Source organism: Psittacula echo, assembly GCF_963264785.1.
Source record: "Psittacula echo genome assembly, chromosome: 3".
In the NCBI taxonomy this organism is placed as follows: Eukaryota; Metazoa; Chordata; class Aves; order Psittaciformes; family Psittacidae; genus Psittacula; species Psittacula echo.
The window spans coordinates 60,484,005-60,506,470 of NC_137736.1; the positions used below are offsets into that span (position 1 = coordinate 60,484,005).

Genomic DNA, 22,466 nt, shown 5'->3' on the forward strand with positions numbered 1-22,466 from the left:
AATTGAGGCAATGCTTTTCAAACATTTACTTATAGAACCGGCTATACTATCTCAGCTTCCTACCTCTGAGTGTCCTGAAAACATCCAGTCAACATTAGTTGAGATTAGTTGAGATTAGTTGAGATTAAAATATAGAAAGGCTGAATATGTGCTTGTTTGGGAAACCTTTAACATCACTGGGGAAAAAAAAAGCAGAGATTAACTTTGTGGGGGAATCTTTAAAGCCTTCTACACTTTCCAGTTTACTGCAGTTTGAATTCCTGTCAGTCTGGGAATTTTCATTTCAAATGACTTTTGTCTTTGCACAATGTTATCTCCTATACTCACTTCATTCTGAATCCATCTGCACACAATGCTCATCTTTTCAAGCATCTTTATCCTGTACTTTTCTGATATAGAACTTAAGATGATCACTCTTAGAAATTAATCCCAGATGCCTAATTAAGCAATATGTGATCAGCACATAAACCAGAGTAAGATCTATGTTTAAACTGCAGCCGATGTTAATGCATTAGTGTCCAAATTTAATGTTAATTGTACTGAATAGGAATGTACCATTCAAAGTGTCAGAGAAGATACCTACTGATCTTTCTGATTTTTGCTCTATCATTAAGACTGACAGGACCGCTCACTCGAAAGGTGCTTCAACTCCTGTCTCCCTTGGAAATCAATGGGGTCACAGATACTTTTGTCACTTTTTTCACATCTCTTGCCATTTTCACATCAGAAATTGTGCTACAAGGTGTGTGTGTGTTTTCTGCTGACAGTGATGCAGTTTGGCAAGGGGAAGTCTTGCTGCTATCGGTTTCTGACCAAAGGACAGCAGTGGATCTGGCTCCAGACCCATTACTATATCACCTACCACCAGTGGAACTCCAAGCCAGAGTTCATTGTCTGCACACACATGGTGGTAAGGTATGGAAAATCATATCAACCAGCAGGGACATAAAGGACAGTAAGATAAAGACATCCTCATGACTGACAACACTTTATCTTAAAAACATCATGTTTTACGTAACAAAAAATTAAGCCTGAGCTCTCTGAAGAAAATGTATTCATTATAGAAATCTGATCAGAATAAACATGTAGTGACAGGACAAGAGGAATGGCTTTAAGCTGAAAGAGGACAGATTTAGATTAGATATTAGGAAGAAGTTCTTCTCTGTGAGGCTGGTGAGGCACTGAACAGGTTGCCCAGGGAAGTTGTGGCTGCCACATCCTTGGCAGTGTTCAAGGCCAGGTTGAACAGAGTTTTGGGCAACCTGGTCTAGTGGAAGGTGTCCCGTTTGGAACTAAATGATCTTCAAGGTCTATTCCAACCCAAACCATTCTGTGATTCTATGATTCTATGAAACCTTACCTTATGCTAAGCTTGATTTGTCAACCGTGAATTTAGGGGCAGATTAACTGTTGCGTTTTTCCATTTTGAGCAAAAATAGAGAATAGACAGATCCCTTAACTGTTCACTTCTCTAATCCTCATGTTGTTTTTAAAGAGATGTGTGGAAGCTTTCCCGTGAAGTCATAAAGTGCTTGTAGGATGTGAACTTGACATTTATATATACTTCTTTAACATACCTCTTGACTCCAACAAGATAGAAACAGAGAAAAGCTGAAAATTGAAACAGTCTCTCAAGTGTTATTCAGTAGCATTTGACTTAAGTGATTTTTCAGCTTTTCATTTAACTTGTAAAATGTTACAGTAATTTGTTCACTTGCTTAAAGTACATTTAATGAAATATAACAATACCATGTTCATACACAGAATTATATTTTCCATTCAGTTATGCAGATGTTCGGGTGGAGAGGAGACAGGAGATGGGCTTGGAAGAAGTGTCCTCAGAGGTTGTGTCCTCAGCACTAAAGGTACAATGAGAAAAGCTTTTTCATGAATGTATGTAGTAATCAGAATTTGTTCCTATGTTAACGTCACTGAAGACTCCAGCACTGTCTTTCTGGATGGATTCCCTCAACTTCAGAATTCATTACTCACTTAAATAATTTTAACATAGATTGTGTAAATTCATGAAAGGATAAGCCTGGAGATCAGTAGCAGCCACAGATTAAGTGGAACATGGGCAGGGACAATGTAAGATATCTCCACCTTTCCTTGGCAAGATACTACCATTTCGATTCACTTGGGCATATTTTGGCAATCAGCCTTCTTAGCTACATCTCAGTGATCTGCTGAGGGAAGAAAGAAAAGTTCCTCCTCAGTGCATGGCTGAGTTGCAGTTGCTGTCGCGTCCAACTGAACACAAAAGATTCAGAAACACATCTGAAGGCACAAAATTACTATGGCAGTAGCTTGCTATTTATTTCCAACTCAGTGATAGCTCTTCGTAAAATGCATTTGTTAGATGGGAGATTGACACCTGTGCCCAGGTCTTCTGCTGGCCTACCTAGGATTAGTTCTGCTCAAGTTATTTTAGGCCAGCCAAAGAACTGGGTGTGCAACCGTTGCTAGATGCATTTCAGAATGTTTTTACTCTGACAGCTGCAATAGCTATTCCCTTTTCTTGTTTTGGTTTGGATTTTTTAGGACAGTGGCACCAGCTTAGATCCTGAACAGCACTTTAATGCACTTGATATTGGTGCCTCAATCCTCAGCGCTAGTCGGACACCTTCAGTATCATCCAGGAGCTCACCAAAATCTTCCCACACACCCAAGTCGGACCCAGCATGTGAGTGGCATTCCTGTGTTACTGCAGTATTTTTAATTTAGCCAAGTTACAGAATGTGTGCATATATACCACAGCCTCTGATTTAACAGTTAGTGATGAGGTATCGACGATATGTGTCTGTCACTCACAATGAAGTCCATAATCTCAAATGCTAACATACAAGAGGAAAGGTTCTAGTGTAACCACCTATACACCGGAAAATGAATAAAGGGACTAGCTGTGAAACGTGCTGTTTCAATCTGTTATGAAAATGAGAGCTTCTGTCTTCAGATTTGAGGGCATCAGTATGAGCAATATGAGACCCTTCTAGATTTACATGAGTAATAACAGTGATTTTCTTATGGCCAAGACTCAGGATGTTCCATCATTGACTTGGGCACACCTTATGCACTCTTTCTGCTCCCTGGTCTGGAAGAAAAGTCAATGAGCTAACCCAAATTTACAGTTATTTGAGCTATTTGAAGGGAGTTCCAGCTGTTTTAGCACAGTCTTTGGTTCCTTTTGCTCTGTTCATTGGAGCACAAAATCATAATCTGTCTCATTTACTTTTATCTTTGCCCAGACCCTCCTTATCAGTTTAATTTTACTGCCATTGAAGTCAACAAGAACAGCCTTGACTCCCACTGGAACTTAGCGAGGCTGTAATAATTTCTAGCCAGGTCTCATTGTAATACCCACTTCAAAAGGGGATGATTTCCAGCATGTGAAATCTCACTGGTACTTTTCTTGCAGCTACACCAACAAAGCTGATTGCAGAGCCTAACACTCCCTTGCCAAGAACACCGAGTGCTCAGCAGGATTTATCCGTGCACAGACTCAGTCAACCTACTGCTCTTCAGGTAACTTCACAAAGAGCCATCAAAATAGGCAGATAGTATAAAGCATGTGCCACATATGCAGCTTAATGGTTAAAAACAGCTTACACAAAAGCCATGGCATTAGAAGAAACCTAAAATTTAAAGGAGCCAAACTTGTAAATAAGTTTTGGTTTGTTTTGTTTTAATCTAGGTTTCTTTGCCTTCTCAGCCTTCACGTGAGCTTCTCCCACAGCAGTTGCTGCCTCAAGCAACTCTGCAAAATCAGCCTGCACCTCTGGCACAGGTTAGTTGGGGATTTGGAAGTGGAATAGGTCACTTGCTTATCTCCTGATATTGTCTCCTTTTGGGGCTTTTAGGTTACCTCTTTAGTACCTGAAATCCCCAAACCCACCAGCTCTCAAATGCGTAAAATATTGTGGGGCAGTAATCTGAATTTTACACTGGTGTGTTTTAACATATATCTGCTTACTGGCATTTAGAGAAGAAGCCCAGGTACATGTAGGTTCAAGTGCACACACACATCTATTTCATGGGAAGACAAAAAACAGATGGAAAAAGAGTTTTCAATTTCGCTTCTACAGAATCAGGTCCCATCAAAATCAAAGTCACGGACCAAAACCTAACAAAAGTGCTCAGTTCTTCTAAAAACACCTGCTTGGCTGTGCTGATGCAGAACTAACCAGCAGTAAAGGACATGTGAGTTTAACAAAACCCATTTTGTGAGTGTGCCAGTAATGGTGAGGATGCCACTGAAGACAGAGTCCTCCAGTGAAATCTATTAACCCGTATCTCAAAAGTGGGCAATGGCCCCACAAGCCACCTCAGTGTTTCATTTGCAGTGCATTTTGCAGAAGCATTTTGAGTACCATCCTCCCATCACATTGTTTCTCTCCTGTGGTCATGCCATGATGATACAGCCCATCATCCTCTGATTTTAGGTATGGCACAGTATTCCTGGACCTGAGCTGCTTCTACCATTGTTACGCTGTATTCCCTCAAAATATCCCAGAGTTTCTTCTGTAGCATATAAAACATTCGAAGTCCTGAGGATCCCTGATTTAAAATAACAAATTCTCATTTATCTTCTATGTTTAATATTCTTTTCACGACTCCACACCAGCATGCAGCGAAGAAACAGCATATCAATTATCTGCTCTGAGCATTCATTTTCTTTTACAGATATTTCTCTCTGTTATTCATTAATGCACTTCCAAACATCAATTAGTTTATTTATTATAAACCTGTGCGTGTTTTGTTTGACGTTTTTCTACCTCCTTTTCTTCTCCATCAAAGCTCTTTGTGAAAAGATGCTTTCCAGTCGTCTATTGAGAGCTTTGCTGCCTTGCCTTTTCCCAGTAAAACACTCTTATGGCATTCCAGCTCCATTTCTTTTCCACCAAATTGAAGCACCATCCAGACGTGTGGCCACTGATTAAACCTCCTTGGGCCAGCTAAATCTTGATGAAAGAAGGCAGCTCTTTGGCAGCCCTCTTCTCGACTGGCAGCAAAGTCACAGCAATGCTCGTGGCAAAGCTCAAGATGGAGCTTGATGTGGAGCAGGGAATCAACACCAGGATGTTGCAGCTCAGGTTGCTGATGTTCACAGTCCATAGTGATGCTCCAGAGAGAAGTACCAAATCTACATGCTCTTGGGTGATTTTCATGAAATATTGTGAAAATTATGAAACTATTCTGTACTTCCCACCTTAAAATAACATGTCAGCCTACAGCAAGATAATCCATCATTTAAAGGACAAGGTGCCTGCAGCGCCTGCAGCAGGGTACCCTGCTGCCAACCCAGGAGCATAAGCTGTGCAGGGTGCTCCCCACTGCCTTTCTGCCACTTGCCCTCAGTTGAAGCTGACTGAAGTCAGGAGCTGAAAGGCAGTGCACTGAGCCTGGCCATGCAGGGGGCTGAGGACACTCTGACAGGTGTCCTTTTGGCTAGCATTTGGCTACAGGGCAGCAGTGTGGGGAAGGACATTTTAAGCATCTACATCTCAAGCATCTGCCTCAGGCACCATCTGCTTGAACTTTGATTACTTTTATTTTGAGCAAAGGCTGTGATGGTTTTTGTCTCCGCTGAAATGTGGTTTTAGCTTCTGCCTTGCTTGTTTGAAGGAACAGACAGCACAGTACTGGATGTTGCCTGAATGTAAATGGTTTATGTTAAACCAAGTGTTCCCTATTAGAATATTTGTTTGTTTGCCTTCCTCATTGTAATAAATTAAAATCCCCTACAACACAGCGGATGTTGATGACTGAATAATAATTAGCACTAATAATCCGTTAGGGATTGTGCAGGTGTTATTCAGAAGACAGAAAGAACGAACAAGTCATTCAGTGAACTGCAAAACTAATGAAACCCGGTTTCCCAGGGGCTGCACCTTCCAAGGCTGGTGCATGGACCCAGCCTTTCCTGAAGGAGGAAGGGACGACTGGATCCCTCTCTCCTTTGCTCAGCTAAAGCTTTCATGAAATTATAGTAACCTGGTATTTTTGAGGCTGACAACTCTGTTGCATGTCCCCAGCACTGGCCAGAAGGACTGAAAATTGGACAGGAGGCAAAAAAGAAAGTTTTAAAGGAAAGTGAGCTAAGAAAAAGTAAATATGGTCTCTTTTCATTGCCCAGCTACCTAAGAAACCAGACTGGAATTACTGCTGAGGAGTTTTTTCGTCTGTGTTAACAGATCTTGATTAAACTGGTGGGATTATAGATATATCACGTTTAGTCTTCAGTGTTTGTATCGGGAAAGCTGGTACTTTTCCTTGTATAACACACTTCTCTGAGGATCCTAGGAATGTTTGTAAATGCCTAAGTGAGACAAAGAGCAATGCCATCTGATGCCAATGGTAGAGTTAAAGCTGTGCAGTGTTTTCTGTGGAACATTCTGAATTAAGCTCTTTTAATTTATTATACAATTACAGATTTCACCCCTAATTAGTAGAGCAGTTAATGATCTTGAGATAAACACTCTGTGGTGCAGGTCAATTTCTGTTAGTGTGTCACTGTACAAAAACAATAGAAGCTCTGTAATCACAGGGGTCATGGCTAGAGTTATCAACAAATTTCGGGGTTAGTGTGGGAAAGGGAAAAAAAAGCAAACGAGAAAGTTCCTTGTCCCTTGTCTTCCCCCATAACAGCTTTCACTCTAGTATTTTCACTGTATAATTGTTGTTGTTAAATGTATTAATACAAAAAGCACATGAAAAAGAAAACAAAAAGACAATACTACATGAATATGCTAATTGTAAGAAGGTGCTGAAAAAAAATTAAGGAACAATAATGTAAAATCCACAGCAATTATTCTTGTGTGCAACTTTGCAAAACAAACTCAAATTCAAAACTAACATCTGGAAATGGATTTTGTTTCTTATTGAAGTATAAAATGATTTTAAAATTATCTGTCATAAAATTCCTTACATTTATTAATTGAAGAAAATTGGGTTCCTTTCCCAAAGTGCCTTCAAGGAGTTCACACAGTAATGAAAAGTCTACTGTCAGCAAGCCAGGCAGATAAAATGAAGCTTTTGGCTAAAATTGCTTTTAATTCCTTTCTGATAAGGACCCTTTTAAAGACTTAAGAGCAGTCCTCACTAACAGGTCATATAGGGAGAATTAGGTTGCCTTTTTAAAAATTCCTCCTATACAGTCAGGTTAAGGCAGGAATTAGCTGCATTTCATCTAAACAAGACGTTGCTACATAGCGTCATTCCACTCCTAAAATCAGGGTCCCTGGGATTCTTCAGAAACACAGAGTCACGCTACAACAAGCAGCACCAGCCGCCTGTTTGGGTCACTTGTCCTTGTTCCCAAACATCAGAGGTTTCCACTCATCCATTCCCGAGTTTAATACCTTATACATGGACCAGAAAGAGAGAGATCCCACTCCTGACTTCTCCCCTTTAACATCAAAAAGAAGTAACACAAACTTCCCTTCAGGAGCTTTGACACCATTTTTCTGCTCTAGGGGAGGATGGGGTTGCAGATGACAGTTCTGCTGTTTGAAGGCAAAAGTGGTGTGAATCACAGCACCAGAGGCCAAGTGCTCGCATTATCTCCTTGGGCAGATGGCACAAGTGGCAAGCACTTGCAAACAACTCTGCCACCGAAATGGGCTCTGAGGGCCTCTGCTAGCCACAACTGCACATGCCACCTTAGCAGCCCTTCTTCCCCCTAACCAGAATGGTCATGAAACTCCCTTCCACCTTGCCACCACTCTTTGTGCAGTGACCTCCCAGATTGTGCTGGAAAGCTGCCCTCCACCTGGTAAATAGAAACAAACCCTCTGAAGTTCTTGCCCTTTCTCGCCTAAAGGCCATTGGAGGTTTCAGCTTTGCTAGAGGGAATGTGAAGGTACTTTCAAGTATTTAACTTGACATCGTACAAATCAGAACAGTCACATGTAGATTTCTCTAAGTAGCCAGAAATTTCATTTAACCATACAGCGTTACTGGCACTAGAGTGCTCCATAATTCCCTTCTTCTTACCATTTTTGTTTTCCTGGTAAAAAAGCCAGAAATGGTGTAAGCCAGTTCACCTCCATGGAGCAGGAAGGCGCTGGCACAGGGTCACTGGAACAGCCACAGGAATGGAGCATCATTTTTAAGTCACAGCAAAATTATTCATTTTCTTTAGCCTGGACACTCACAGCATCACATTTTCAGAGAGGTCTTGGGTGCCTCAAATACAGAAAAGCTCACAGATCTTTTGAAGTGTTTTGTATTTTTCCAAAGACTGTTTTTTACTTTTGGAATATGAGCTCATGCAAAGCAACTATTCCAAAACCTATTAAAATAATAATTAACTTTGGTGGACTTTGAATCATACCCAAGAACACCAAATAAAAGTAAGAATTTATTGCTGTGTTAGTCCCCTCCACGCTTCTTGAATGATTCCCCGTTGTGGTAGGTACTGCTGCTACTGAAGGCTGCACTTTCTTCTTCACCCTGATTAGTGATCTCCATTTTATATTATTATTTAGAGCAGCCTTTCTCCCACTGAGCTGAGCTATTCATTTTACATCACATATAAAAATAACTTAATGAGCTTTCCTTTGTAGCTTGACTACTACTCAGCTGTAGAAATCTAGAAATTGTTTATTGTGATCAGCTGTTGCGTAATGCTACGGTAAGTCATCAGCAGAATGAAGCATTGCAGCACTGCTATTTCAGTGGGGGAAAAGGAAAGTGTAAGTAAAACATGTCCGGAATATACAGCTATGCCATAAGGGCTCCAAACTATAGTCTAATAGAAATAATGCACTGAAGTCTTATGAAGAACAGCTGAGCAAACTGGGATTATTTAGTCTGGAGAAGAGAAGGCTCAGTGGGGGAGCCTTATTGCTCTCTACGACTACCTGAAAGGAGGTTTTAGTGAGGTGGAGGATAGTTTCTTCTCCCAGGAAACAAGCAAAAGGACAAGTGGTAACGGCCTCAAGCTGTGCCAGGGAAGGTTTAGGCTGGATATTAGGAAAAAATTCTTCACTGAAAGGGTGCTCAGGCATTGGAACAGGCTGCCCGGGGAAGTGGTGGAGTCACGATCCCTAAAAGTGTTCAAAAAACATTTAGATGAGGCTCGCAGTGAAATGGTTTAGTGGTGGTCTTGGCAGTCCTGGGGTAACGGTTGGACTTGGTGATCTTAAAGGTCTTTTCCAGCCTTGTTGATTCTAAGATTCTATGATTTCCTCTCCAGTTAAGATGCTCTTGATATTTTAAAGTAGCATACTCTCAAAAACCAGTCCTTCTCATAATTCCCTAACAGAACAGGGTCAGTTGTAAGCAGAACATTCTAACTGAAGTAATTTAATATATATGTTCATAAAATTGAAAATACACAGATTTATCTCTGCCTAGATGTTAGTATGTTACAAACACATCTTCTATTCCTTTGGCTGTTCTTTACATTCAAGAAACAATAACTTCTTAAAAAACAATGTTTATTGAGGCCTGTTTGTATTATAATGACTGATTTTCTCTCACTTCTTTCTTTCTAGTTCTCGGCACAGTTCAGCATGTTCCAGACCATCAAGGATCAGCTAGAGCAGCGCACCCGGATCCTGCAGGCCAACATCCGGTGGCAGCAGGAGGAGCTCCAGAAGATACAGGAGCAGCTCTGCCTGGTCCAGGACTCCAGCATACAGGTACGTTACTGCTGAGAGAGGCATAGAAAAGCATCCTCTCTCACGTGGCTGTTGATAGGGTTGGCAACTTAAAATTAGCTCCAGAGTCCAGGAAATCTGGACATGTGGAAACCAGCTCATTTGAATGAGGCTGTTACCCTCTGAAAGCCTCTTGAGTAACCTATGCCTAGAAAGATTTAAGAGCTCTCTGAAAGAAGTGAAGGAAGAAATACCTCAACCTTAGGATAAGAAGTTGAGTCTTTTACAGTAGCATTTTAATACTTTGTTTACTGAGTCTTCAGACTGAGCAGCTGCAGTGGAAAAACATTCAAGTTCAGACTTGCCAATTATTATGCCTTTCCAGTTCATCAGCTTCCACCCAGTCACTGCTTGCTTCATGTTGGTATCACTTGTGCTCAGTATCTTGTCTGTCCAGCTCTTCCTTAGCCAACAGCCCTCCTTTAGGCAGTGCTCATCTCTTTCATTCACCCCCTGTTTTCCTGAACCTACCCCAGCCCAGATACAGAGCACATCAGGTTCATTTCCTTGTCACATTAAAAAACCCAAACCTCTGCTGGTGATCATTTGTTCACACCTGGGAGGTGTCTGAATTTGTTCTTCACTGGACCAGCTTAAGCCTTTAGGGTGACGCTGACTACTCTGCCTCTAATACCTCCTATACAGAGCTAGAATTCACGAAGTACAGTATCTGCTTTTAATTCACCAAGTACAGTATCTGCTTTGTACAACCTGTCTACCAGACCTCAGAAATAATAGGAAGTGCAGTTCAGTATATCACTGGTTTCATTTAATGACAAATGGACAAATTATCCAGTTTTATGCAAGTTTTATGGACGTGGGATGATTACTGCTATGTTTCTCATAATTTAACTACAGGTTAAATCACGCTTGCTTGAAATGCTGCATTGGGGACCCACTGTGAATACTGTACTAACAAGATTTTTTTAGAAGACAAGCTCTGTCGCACAAACAAATGTCTCAAAGAACATTTTAAGCATCAGATGAAAACCTGGGACATAATGAAGTCAGTGGATTTTTGCTCCTGACTTCCACAGAAATAGACTTTCACCCATTGTCAGCATCTGTGAAGTGCAGTTTCACATATTAAAACAAATTGGGATTGTATGTTTAGGCAATTAAGGGATCACTGAAGCCAAATTAGAAACTTTGCCACTTAAGTTGCTGCATGTGCACTGCTGTTACACAAAATAGCAATGGTGGGTCCCAAAACTAGGACTCCCTCTTCCTGGTGCTACATAAGCATATGAGTAGACCAGGTTTAACTTCAGTGCATTTTATTGGTTCTGCACTGATTTTGATTAATGGGAAGGGAAAGTCTCTCTGCAATTAACTGGCCTCCAGTTCAGAATCATGTCATATGTCTGAAAGCTATTATTGTTATTATGAATATCAAGAGACGTGATATTCTCACTTCTTTTCTTTTTAATTGGGTGAAAACCATTACTCGCTCCTGGTGAAGCCTTCAACAGTCACATACACTCATCTTTTTTTTTCTTAATGTATAATTCAGGCAAAAATAGAAGATCAGAGCACATTCTTATATGCAGGAAACGATTTTATTTTTAGAAAGTTGTCTACCATATGCGCTGAAGTGCATTTAATAACCCGAAGACCATGGGACAGATTCTCAGATATGCTCATAGGGAGCTCAAGAAAAGAGAAGAGGAGGCCCAGTGGGTAAATGATGTGTAGTTCTGTACTGCCTTCCCCATACCAATTTGTAGCTCTGAGGTACACCACTTGGGTGATCCTCTGCCCCAGGAAGACTGTACCAGGTTGGACCAAGTCTTTTCAGACCAGTACAAGTTCTCTAGTGTTAGTACTGACCATTTCCCAGCAGAACTGAGAGGCACAGGGAATGAAGGGCAGCTCAGAAACGCAGGGTCTGCACATCTGCCTGCAGGGGCAATGCTGGATGAGGAGGGTCATCCTCCATAGTCTGGATGCCTTTCAGTGTCCTTAGAGCAATCAAACAAGGCAACGAGATGTGAGTGGTCACACCGACTCAGGGTCAGGGCCTCTTCCTTCCCCCAGTTTCTCTAAGTTAAATAAACAAACAGGCACAAAGAAATTACTCTGCTGTTTGTAAGGACAGAGAGTGACCAGGAATTAGCTTTGTCTTTATTTGGCTAGGGGCAACTCAAAATAAAGATTCACACTTTTGCAAGAAGCACTTTTGTGACTCACAAGCAACGAGGAGTAAACTTAAATCAGAAATCCAACCATGTGCTTTGCAGCACATATTTTCATCATTCAGGGAGCTGGATGTCTGCAGACATTGATCTGTGTCTATTATCAGAGCTACAAAGCATAGCAGCAAACAGGTGAGATTACTATCAAGCACATTTCTGGTCTCTTTAATATTCTGTGAGGAAGAGCTGTAAGCATGGGGGAGTGCCGCAGGCTGTCTGAAAAGGGGGAAGTGTTCTCCAGTGTTCCCTCATTAGCTGATTTATTAACATATCTTCCCCACTGGTTCATTCATTCCCACACAGAAGTTGTACAGGTTGCTCTGTGGAGAATTAAGCCCCATTTCCATTTCCTTCAGGGATCTTCAAAACTGCAGTACCGCAGTCCACCAAGAAACGCTTTCCCAATCGGACAGATGTTGAGCACAGTAGTCTGCATCAGAAAGTATTTCCAAGAGCGTTGTGTGATGAAAGATGAAACTAGCAGGAGGTTTGTGGGCCCTGAACAAAAGTGTTCAAAACCCCATTAAATCCCTATTACTGCTTTTCCTAACAAACAAAAGTGTGAAGTACAAGAGCAGCAAGAGTAACCTCAGAAGTCTGAAGGATGCTGTGTCTGCTCCAGATTTGAACAGTCTAGCTAATGAATTGTGGATGGAGTGGAAGGCAGAAGGGCTGAGCCTGATCAGCCTGCAAGAACTACAAATGAGACCATCCACAGCCACCTATCATTTGTATACCAGGCTCCCTTCAAAATCCACGAATCTCAGCTCCCCAGTGCTGTGCTTCTCATCTTCACGTATTTCACATAAAGAGTCTTGATTCCTGTAATGATGAGCCCGAAGGCTATAATGCCCTGATTATCCAAAGGACAGGTAGAGTCAGAGAGCCGTTCTCCTCATGAAAATGCCAATGTGATTCACCCATTAGCTGTGTAGGGGCCCTCTATCTTGGAATGAGGGGGCAGCAGTGTCAGAAAGTCCCTCCCCTCCCTTGCTGCTTTGCTGCTTATGCTAACAAGCTGGCCAATTAAAAAATATTTGTAAGATACTTCACTGACCTTGCAGTCCACAAAATCAGCCACGAGACATGTCATTAGCAGCAACGCAGCTAGGAGGCTGCTAATTTATCTACTTGGATTTGCTTAAGACTGGGAAAGATTTCATTCTCTATTAGAGAGTTTCTGTTGATACTTAGAGCTGACATATTTCAGTGTTTCAGGGGAATTCAGGGAGGACTACCACAAAAAGGGCACATTATGAAAGAAACACGGTTAAATGTTGTACAAATGAAGCATGTTCTTGCTTTTAGGCTTAGGTAGGCAGGTAGAAATTCCATGCTTCTAACCTCTTTCAGGTTAATTTTTGTTTTGATAAGGCACCTTGAGTTTTCCAGTTCTGCAGAGACACAGGTTAAATGGCACCATTGCTTCCTGCCCTCAGCTTGTTTTTTTCAGGGCATTTGTACTCAGATGGTAATAATGCTGCTTTGGCCATTATAATGGAAAACAGGGTCCCTAGGTAGGAAACACTCAGAGCCCTCTCAGGATATGAACACAGGAACAAACAAAATTGGTTTACTGGGATAAGTTACAACCAATAAGTTTACAACCAATAATTGGTTGTAAATTTAGAGTGTGTTAGCTGCCACTACTTGGGTACTTGCTACTTTGGTACTTGCAAAGTAGGTTACTCTGCTTTCTTTCAAGGATAAGTTCCTTGGCCTTCATCTGCAAGTGAGGCATGCACACAGGCAGGTCCCTGCAAAGTAAGTTGTTCGCTGCAAGTTCACACACTGCCTGACATTCACAGTGATAGACGTTAATTTTGCACTGGATGAACTCAGTTTTCTCCAGTGCTGTGCACCACATATAGGAAGGACACCTGAGATAATCTTCCTAAAGGTCTTAACTTGCAGTGATCTGGCCAGTACTAGTAGGCTTCAGTACAAGTAGTCTTGTACTCCCCATCACATTTTTGTAACACACTATTTGTTTTACCTGGTCTGAACTTTATATCAAATGTTTTATATTGGGTTTCATATCAATGTCAATCAGTTTCATTGCTAGAGTTAATCAAGTGAGTTCATTCACTAAACATGTCCAAAGCTGAGCTTCTATATACAGAAAATAAACAGGAAAATGAATTTTCATGATTTGTCTTTGATTTATTCATAATAAGACCTATTTACTTGGCAGAAGTTGTGAGACCATCTGTCTTTCTGATATGTAATGGCTCCAAACTCACTGAGCAGTGTTTTCAAAAGAAAACTCAGAGCTCAGAGCTAGTTTCAGACCTGCTGCAAGCAGCCACAACTCTGTTACTTGACCCATTTATTTCGATCAGACATCTCTGAGCTGCAGTTAGCCTACAGCACCTGAAACAAGCCATTGCTTTGGGTCCATTAACATTTCCCTTAATTGCCCCCCTCTCCCAGCTGATTAATGTAAGCTTTGACTGTACCTTTTTTTCTGAGTAAAATCTTGTCATGCAGAAATTAATTTTTAAAATTACCATATTTAAATAAAACCTGTGTTTTAAAAGCTAGATAAGTAAGTACAGACATCATGGATCAACCCACACTTATGCAAAGAAAAGCCATGCATTGTCCTTTGGAGAAAGGAATGGGGTTTTTTTCCAAGAAAAATTAGAGGGGACATGATAGTTTAGGGAATTGTTAATATAGCAATAAGCTGCAGAAAGGTGTACTAATTATTGAGTGTACCTCAGCCGTACCGCTAGGCATGAGACTGATGGATGAATAATGAAGAGAATAATTCTGATTCAGATTTCATTTAAACCCTAAGTAGCTCCACTTAAATTAATGGAGTTCCACACATGTAGCAGTGGTGTGGAATCAGAATCAGATCCAAAATTCCTTCAACTACGTGGGATGCGTATTTCCGTATAGTGCTTGGTGGCAAGAGGCTCGGTTCAAAATACTGCAAAGACAGCTTGTAGCATTAATAATTCATAGTTTTAAAAGATGTCTTTTTCCGCTGTACAGCTATAACAAAAGAAATAGCCCCTCAAAAAGCAAAAATTCCCAAGCCCTGCAACTTTTAAAGAAGAAAGCTCCATCATGCAATGCAAGAATGGAGAGTATATAATTTACAGGAACATTTACAGAGGACCTGCTAGCCCTTTTGCACAAGTCAAATGCATGGCACAGTTAGGAAGAACATCAGGTGACAGTTACCTGACAGGAAATCAGATAAATGACAGTGACTGTCTGTTTACACATCTTCTCAATGATAAGGACACGGACATTCAACACGGAGAGCTCTGGCCTGTCTGTGGCCTCATTAAAAACGTCCGACAACCCAACTGTATGTCAGGTGTTGAATTTCCAGAGACAGATTCAAAGGCAGCCCTGCCTGAAAGACAGGCTGATTTTTTTGAAAGAAGAAATGAAAGGACTGAAAAACCACAGAGTTACTCTCTTTTCTCTGGTCAGGATGCCCCAGAACATGGTGAATGTATAGTGAACCGCTCTTACGAGGGCTGTGCCTGCCCCCCAGAGAGAAGACTTGTACCTTCAGGACAGATTGCAAGAACAGTGAATGCACCTGCAGAACAAGAAACCAAGAAACTAGGCACAGCAGAACTGTTAATGTAGGAAAGATCGGTGATTTCCAGTTACAGTAAATGCATAGTGAATCCAGAAATGTGATAACTTCATTTCAGAATATATCTTTGGATATAATTCTGTCACCTTTGTTATCAAAGACAACTGCGCTATGTAAATAAACCCTCCCCGCTTCTTTTCCAGATGTTCCTACAGCAACCAACGGTGTCCCTGAGTTTTAGCAACACTCAGCAGCTGGAGCCACAACAGCGGAGAGGGGCCATTGCTCAGCAGCAGCTTGTCCCCAGTCCTCAACTTCAAGGGCAAATTGCATCTTCGCAAACAGTGAACCAGCAAGCACTGAGAGAAGCAAGTGTGATATCGAGCCAGGTAATAATTTCTTTGAATAGAGAAGCATTTATATGCAAAGAAGACACCGAGCTGATATTAAGCAAGCAAGTAAAAGCATGTCAAGGCCTCTACGTGTGCCTTTGCCTTTCCTTCCCTATTCTCTTACATAAGGGCAGCCTATATGAAGGGTCTCCCTACAGCACTTACTTCACCTTAAAACCCTGTTTTAAAACCTCAGCCAGGTGGGTTACTTGAGTAGCTGCTTCAGCTTGAAAACTGAGCAGGGGGGCATGCAAAAGGTGCAGATGACTTACTGTTCTTCAGTTGATCCTGAAATAAACCTGATCGACCACACTAGGAACCAGCAATAGTGGTGTCAGCGGTGTGATCTCTCAAAATAAGCTTTACCCCTGCTTGCTTCTTAAAACCAGTCGGATGCCACCAACACAGCAAAGCCTGTCTGCTGTGGTGGCACACAAGTGGAATACATTGAGATTCATGTGAGACCCACAGGTTGTGAGTATCACAGATTCCTGCATGGGGGAATAGATTTCAGCCTCAGTCAGTAGGAACTGAGATGTGTGAAGGCCAGTAGGTTTGGCATGGGATGTTTTTATTTCTTATTACTGGTTTCTCAGCATTTCCAGTGTTTGCTCTTCCACCCACCTGTTGTACCTGCCTTCACAGACAACTTAGCTCCTATTTCTGCTCCCAGAGCATGCAGCAAACATGGCTGCATTGTTATCTTCAGACCCCTCAGCTGTAGCTTTTAACCTCTATTATAACAACTTATTAAAACTGTATCCGTATTATAAATAGGAGAAAAAACACCATTTTTTTTTCTCTAATAAGGTTTATTCCCATCATTGGGCTTTTATTGCAGCGCTAATCACCGCTAACTTTGCCCATGCCTTCATGGGGTGTCATTTATCTCCTCAAGTGTTTCACGGCACGACCAGGGCAGCTTTGCGTTTGCAGCTCTCAGGTCCCAGGGGTAGAACAATCCGTGGGGAAGCGTCGCTTCTCGCACGCTGACAGCAGCCGGGCGGACGCTCCGCCAGGCATTACCGGCGGTGACCGTTGCTTTCAGGGCGCAGCGGTCACGGCATTGCTCGAGTTCTGCTCGCTGTCTCCCCGCTCTCTTCCAGGGCCCAAAGGCGCCGAGGAGCGCGGAGCTGGCCCCTGGAGGCGGCCGCCCTCCCCGCGCCGCGCCCCCGCCCTTCGCAGCGGCCCCCTCCGCCGACGGCACTGCGGCGCCCCCTGCCGGTCCACCCGCCTCCGGCTGCAGCCACGACCAGCAGCTCAGGTACGGCCCGACCCTGCCCGGCCCCGGCCGCTGCTCACGGGGAGCCCTGCTGCACCCGGGTTGGATTCGGCGCGGCCGCGCTTTTGCCGGCCTCCCAGCCCCAGGGTGGGGGGATGTCTCCGCTTTCCCTTCGCTGTCTCAGGCTACCCTGGGTACGTGGGGGAAGATCCACCTCGGCATCCAACTAGACACGGGAACCCAAAAAATTATGTAATGATACTCAGAACTCAAAACACAAGCCATTCCCACCAACAGGAGCAAAAGAAACCCCGCTCTTCTAAAACCCTAGCACCCAGCCTCACAGCGAGGTACCCACATCACCAGGGAGGGCATGTGCCACCCCAGCCCCCAGTTTGCATCACTCAGGATGCCCAGCACAGCTAGGAACTTAGGTTAGGCCTCCTCATACTTAGCCCTGTGCCGTGCCTATGAAAGTGCCCTATTTCTCTCTTCAAAATGTGGGATTCATGTGGTCCTTCTGTTACAGCAATGTTGCTTTTTCTTTTTTCCACACACCAGACTGTTGCTCAGCCAGCCCATTCAGCCCATGATGCCCGGGTCCTGTAATGCAAGACACCCTTCAGACCTCAGCATGGCGGGATCCCAGGCTAAGTATGTGATTTGTCAAAGATAGAACATCAAAGTTGCTTTTGAGCAGAAATAAGCCTTCTTTAGTTAAATGACTAAGTGTTACTGTGCTGAACCTGCCTTCTGGTGTCAGGGTCAGCCTTACCCTGCCTAGTCAAATCAGGAAGGATGACAGAGAGGAACACAGCATACCAGCAGTGTTTCAACAAGCCAAGGCTGGGGGAATTTTTCATCAAATCATCATCATCATAGAATAGTTTGGGCTGGAATGGACCTTAAAACTCATCTAGTTCCAACCTGCTGCCTTGGCCTGGTTGAAATACCAGCGCTGACAACACCCATGCTCAATGGGCAGTGAAGTGCTGGTGTAAGGCCACTGGAACAATGCCTAACCTATGCAGCAGAAAGAATCAACAGGCTCCTGCACCTGAGCTCACCTGGAAAAGCTGCTGCACAAACCATCGCAGTTGCTTGCCACCTCAAGACTCAGATGAAGAAAGCAGAAAACATTGATTGGAATATGCATATTTTTTTTATTTAGCTGTTTTTTGTCACTGTACTTAATCATGACCTGCTAAAATAATAGGCAACTGTTCACATGTCATTACTTTAAAAGTAATTCTGTATGTTACTTGGAAAAGTAGGTATTCAGTACTTTTTCTTTTAAACATCACTATTGCTATTTAAGAGTATGTTGAAATACATTTGTCAACCTTAAAATACACAGCATTTTAGATCTGCTTTTAAACATCTCAGTAAAAGAGGCCTGATCTGCAAAGGCACATCTCCCAATTCACATAGACTTCCTGACTCACAGGACCCTTTTTTAGGAGCTCACATCCTAGTACAAGAACCTGAACTGCAGCATTTCTGACTAACCCCTAATGCTGAACAGCTGTTGAGTGAACACACGCCACACTATGATCTCATCACCTATTACAGGACAAACAGAACAAGGCTGGGTTGGCAAAAGCTCCACTGTGGTTCTGCCCACAGCCTTCTACAAAACAACACATTTTACATTCTGCTATGCAAAAGCAGGCTGGCAAGAGGAGCCAAGTATTTTGTTTCTGTCCCATCCCTAACCCCAGAGGACTACTAGAAGCTTCTTCAGTTCCTACAGTGTGACCCTGCCCATGGGCAGTTGTAAAGGAGCACAGGCAGCAGAATGGGGGGTGTATTTACTTCCCTCTCACTGTAGTTCAGAGCTCAGCATATTAACACAGAATCAAAGGCCATTTGGCTTAATGAACCTGCAACATGAATGCTGTGGCTGAAGACATACATAAACCAGAATCTTCAATGAATCTAAACTGTGGTCTCTATTTGGAGGCGAGATGTATTGTGCCCTCCAAGTCCAGCTCACGCACAGATTAAGGGGAAAACAGTGCTGCCAATGGTGCCATCATTCATATTAGCAGGTCCCATGAACTGGAATCCTTTATTAGGTATTACTTATGAAGACTAGGGACTTCCATCCCTACCTTAAGAGAAGACCTCTGCTTTCAACAGTTTGTTCTTGATTATTTCGCTTCTTTCTTCCACAGGTATTCCCAAACCCAACAAATCTTTCAAAGTCTGGAAGTGCAGACTTCCAGCAGCAGCTCTCCAATCGTACTGATGGGACAAGCAGTGTTAAACCAAGGGTTCGCCACTACACCTCCTTCCCAGCCATCCTCTCTGCCACCTATGCAACTCCAGCACCAACAGCATCAGCAACAACGCTACCTGCAGGTAGGGTAGGACAAAGAGGGCCCCAAACAAGGCCTCAGGTTTCAGTAGGAGCCTGAAATTAGAGACACTGAAACATGTGAGACACTGACACAGTACCATGTACCCTTCCAGTACAGCAAGGGAGCAGTGAGAACCATCAGAATATTTAAAAGCAAAATTACTGATTCTGTGCATTGGAAACATAATCAGATTATCCTGGATATATTTAAAGTGTATTTCTAGATGGAGAAAATTGCTGCCTTAGGATTTATTCTGTACTCTCTATTTGGTAAAAAGATTGCTTAGTTTACAAGTCAAAAGATGATTTTTAATTACCAGCATTGACATAAAATGAGATCTGGATCAGGTATCTGGATCCCTGCAGTAAATTAATACATTTAAACATCTCAACTCCACAAGGCAAAGAAGATAAGCTGGAGCACATTGCCTGGAAGAACCAGGTGATTTGAAGATGTAAAAATACTTATTTTTTAGAACACATTCTAAAGGGGAAGGGGGAAATGAGGTGTCTCTATTAATTCAAAAGAGATAAACTGAGTCTATAAAACCTGATCACATATCCAGTGGTATCACTGAAAGACTATCATCAACCTCAAACGATTAAACTCTTGTTATTGAAATGAAACCCTTATCATAGCTGAGAATTAATGAAAAACTATGGGAGATGCCATTCCCAATAAAAGCATCTGCAAAATTCACATTGACTTCACATCTGCAAGTTCACACCCTAGTATAAACTCACAAAAAGGAAGGGCAAGAAGGGACAGCGTGAGGTACACTGGGATCTTCTGTTTCATTTCTGTTTCACTTCTATCATCCATCTGTGTGATTTCTGACACTTTCACCCACCCTGTTCCTAAACAGGCTTTTCAGGATAACCTGCAAATCCTAGGCAGCGCACTCCTATTAGAAAACCTTTCTCAATGCCTGATTGTAATGCTCTTTGTTGCTATTTATGTCCATTCCTTCTAGCATTAGGTAAGCTAGCCACACATGAAACAGCCCCAGAAATAAAAGCCAGCAAACTAGTAGTATTTTGAAGCACCCTGTACATTGAGGATGAAGACCTTTAACGTGTGAAAGAATCGAACACCACGATGAATTTTATTTTATCTGTAGGTGCAAACACCAAGTTCTTTGCACAATGAGCAACCTGATTGTTTGCTCCTGCCACCTTACTCGCCACAGCAAGGAAATATGGGGTATCACCAGACACAGCAGCAGCAACAGCAGCAGCAACAACTAACATCAAGAAGAAGCAATAGCTTACCAGAATCATCAAATTTACCACAGCCACTGCGATAGAGTCCCACCAGCACAATCAATGCACGATTAGCTTTAACCAATGGGCACATGGGGCAGAAGAGAATGACTGTACTTCTTTTGCACAAGCATTTCTTTCAAAGCTCTTTGACAGAAGTATGTCACAGAGTGCAGACTGCCACGGACAATGCATTTGCGGCATGCTGGATTCAATTTGTGCTGTCTTGTGAGCACAGTATGTACTGAGAGAGCAAAATAAAAAGGAACACTATCCTGTGCAGCCTCCATCGTTCTTGGGTGCATGGGAGGAGGCATTCAGTCTTGGCGTGTTGCTCTGAAAGCTATCTGGCAATTCCAAAAGACTGTCAACAGACTCATGAGGTACTTGGCCTTCACTGTTTCAGTTCTTCTTTTGAGTATGAAAAGCACTGCATCAAAGGTCTATTGAGGAGAGAACAAGAGATTATTTTTATTATGATTATTGTTATTAATTTGCACAACTGCACAGAGGACAAAACCTAGGCACTTTCTGTAAAGAGAAGTTTGTTTCCTTATTCTTGTGGCCAAATTAGCACATCCAATGGGGGAGAAAGCCCAGTCATTGGTGAAGATGGTCTACAGCTCATAACCTTTGTTTTAGAATCTGAAGAGTATTATGCAGCTTACCCTAACTGTTCTTCATTACTGAAAAACAAACAAAAAAAACCCACAGCCCACACTGGACTGTTTTCTGTCTGAACTGTGATTGCAAAGGAAAACTCAGATTGTGAGCACAATCATGCAACTCTCCAATAGTACAGCACGGATCCTTCTTCAACCTAAACTTACCCACTGCAAGTCTCTGAGAAATATGCACTGTGTTTTGGCCCACTGACTCGGGATGCTGCAGACTATTACATATCTCTTTCATTATAACATTTAGGATTGAATTTTCCTTTGGGGGAAAAAAAAAAAGAAATGCACTTTTCGCTTTTTTTGTATGTTTTCTGTTGATATGTTTCTAAGAAAGATTTTATGTAATTATAAAATAAAAAGTAGTGTATTGTACAGCTGTTGTAATAATGACCTATTTCTATATAAAATAAAATTATATGGAATTATGTGGAAATTATTTTGTATATGAAATATCAACTCATTTCACAAGTATAAAGATTGTGCTTGTGCTTTTTTGTGAGTGGATATTTTGTAATAAACTAATGAATTAGAAATGTTTTTGTGAAGGGAACTACTGTTTCATGCTATATACAACTCAAACTATTATTTTTTTTCCATTAATGATGGACAGTTGTCTTTATTTGTAGAATAAAATAAAATAGCCAAAAGGCTTTATTGCAGGACTTGCACACATTTTCCTCTGGCTGTTCAACTATGTGAATAACTTCAGATTTTTAACATTATCCAAAACCTTGCACAGTGTTTGGTACCCAGTTAACAAAACCAAGTATTATCCTACGGGATCTTTGTCATGGCACAGACAACAAGAATGGTAGTTCAAGAAGTTATACTAGCTGCTAGTTAAGACGGCTCATTCTAAGCTCCTTTAGAACTTTAAAAGACCTTGAGCAGCTCTGCACTTCCAACCAGTTTTAGCTTAGGACAAAATAGATGGTTTAAAGAATGGTTTGACCCAGCCCATGCCAGGGCTTTGACTCAAGTCCAGCTTCAGTGTTCTAAGATATCACTATCCTGAGTTTTGTGATGCATCTCTGCTGGAACTGCTACCATGCCCACACTGTAGACAGTCTAGTTTCCACTTCAGCATCCCTGTGCAGACTCTTCTTCACATTAAATTCAAATATATTG

General features: G+C 42.1%; 1 protein-coding gene across 1 annotated transcript in view; it reads left to right on the forward strand.

Moving 5' to 3' along the window:
• NPAS2 (neuronal PAS domain protein 2) overlaps window positions 1-20,705 on the forward strand; it is a gene marked incomplete at both ends in the record, with an annotated part of 104,139 nt that extends 83,434 nt beyond the window's left edge. The window contains 11 exons of the mRNA XM_080614271.1: window positions 768-915; window positions 1,784-1,865; window positions 2,542-2,683; window positions 3,416-3,522; window positions 3,692-3,784; window positions 9,498-9,644; window positions 15,626-15,811; window positions 16,921-17,078; window positions 17,598-17,690; window positions 19,214-19,400; window positions 20,520-20,705. Coding sequence (XP_080470397.1) covers window positions 768-915; window positions 1,784-1,865; window positions 2,542-2,683; window positions 3,416-3,522; window positions 3,692-3,784; window positions 9,498-9,644; window positions 15,626-15,811; window positions 16,921-17,078; window positions 17,598-17,690; window positions 19,214-19,400; window positions 20,520-20,705 — 1,529 coding nt within the window. The remainder of the gene's footprint in view (window positions 1-767; window positions 916-1,783; window positions 1,866-2,541; window positions 2,684-3,415; window positions 3,523-3,691; window positions 3,785-9,497; window positions 9,645-15,625; window positions 15,812-16,920; window positions 17,079-17,597; window positions 17,691-19,213; window positions 19,401-20,519) is intronic.
• Window positions 20,706-22,466: the final 1,761 nt, after the last annotated feature.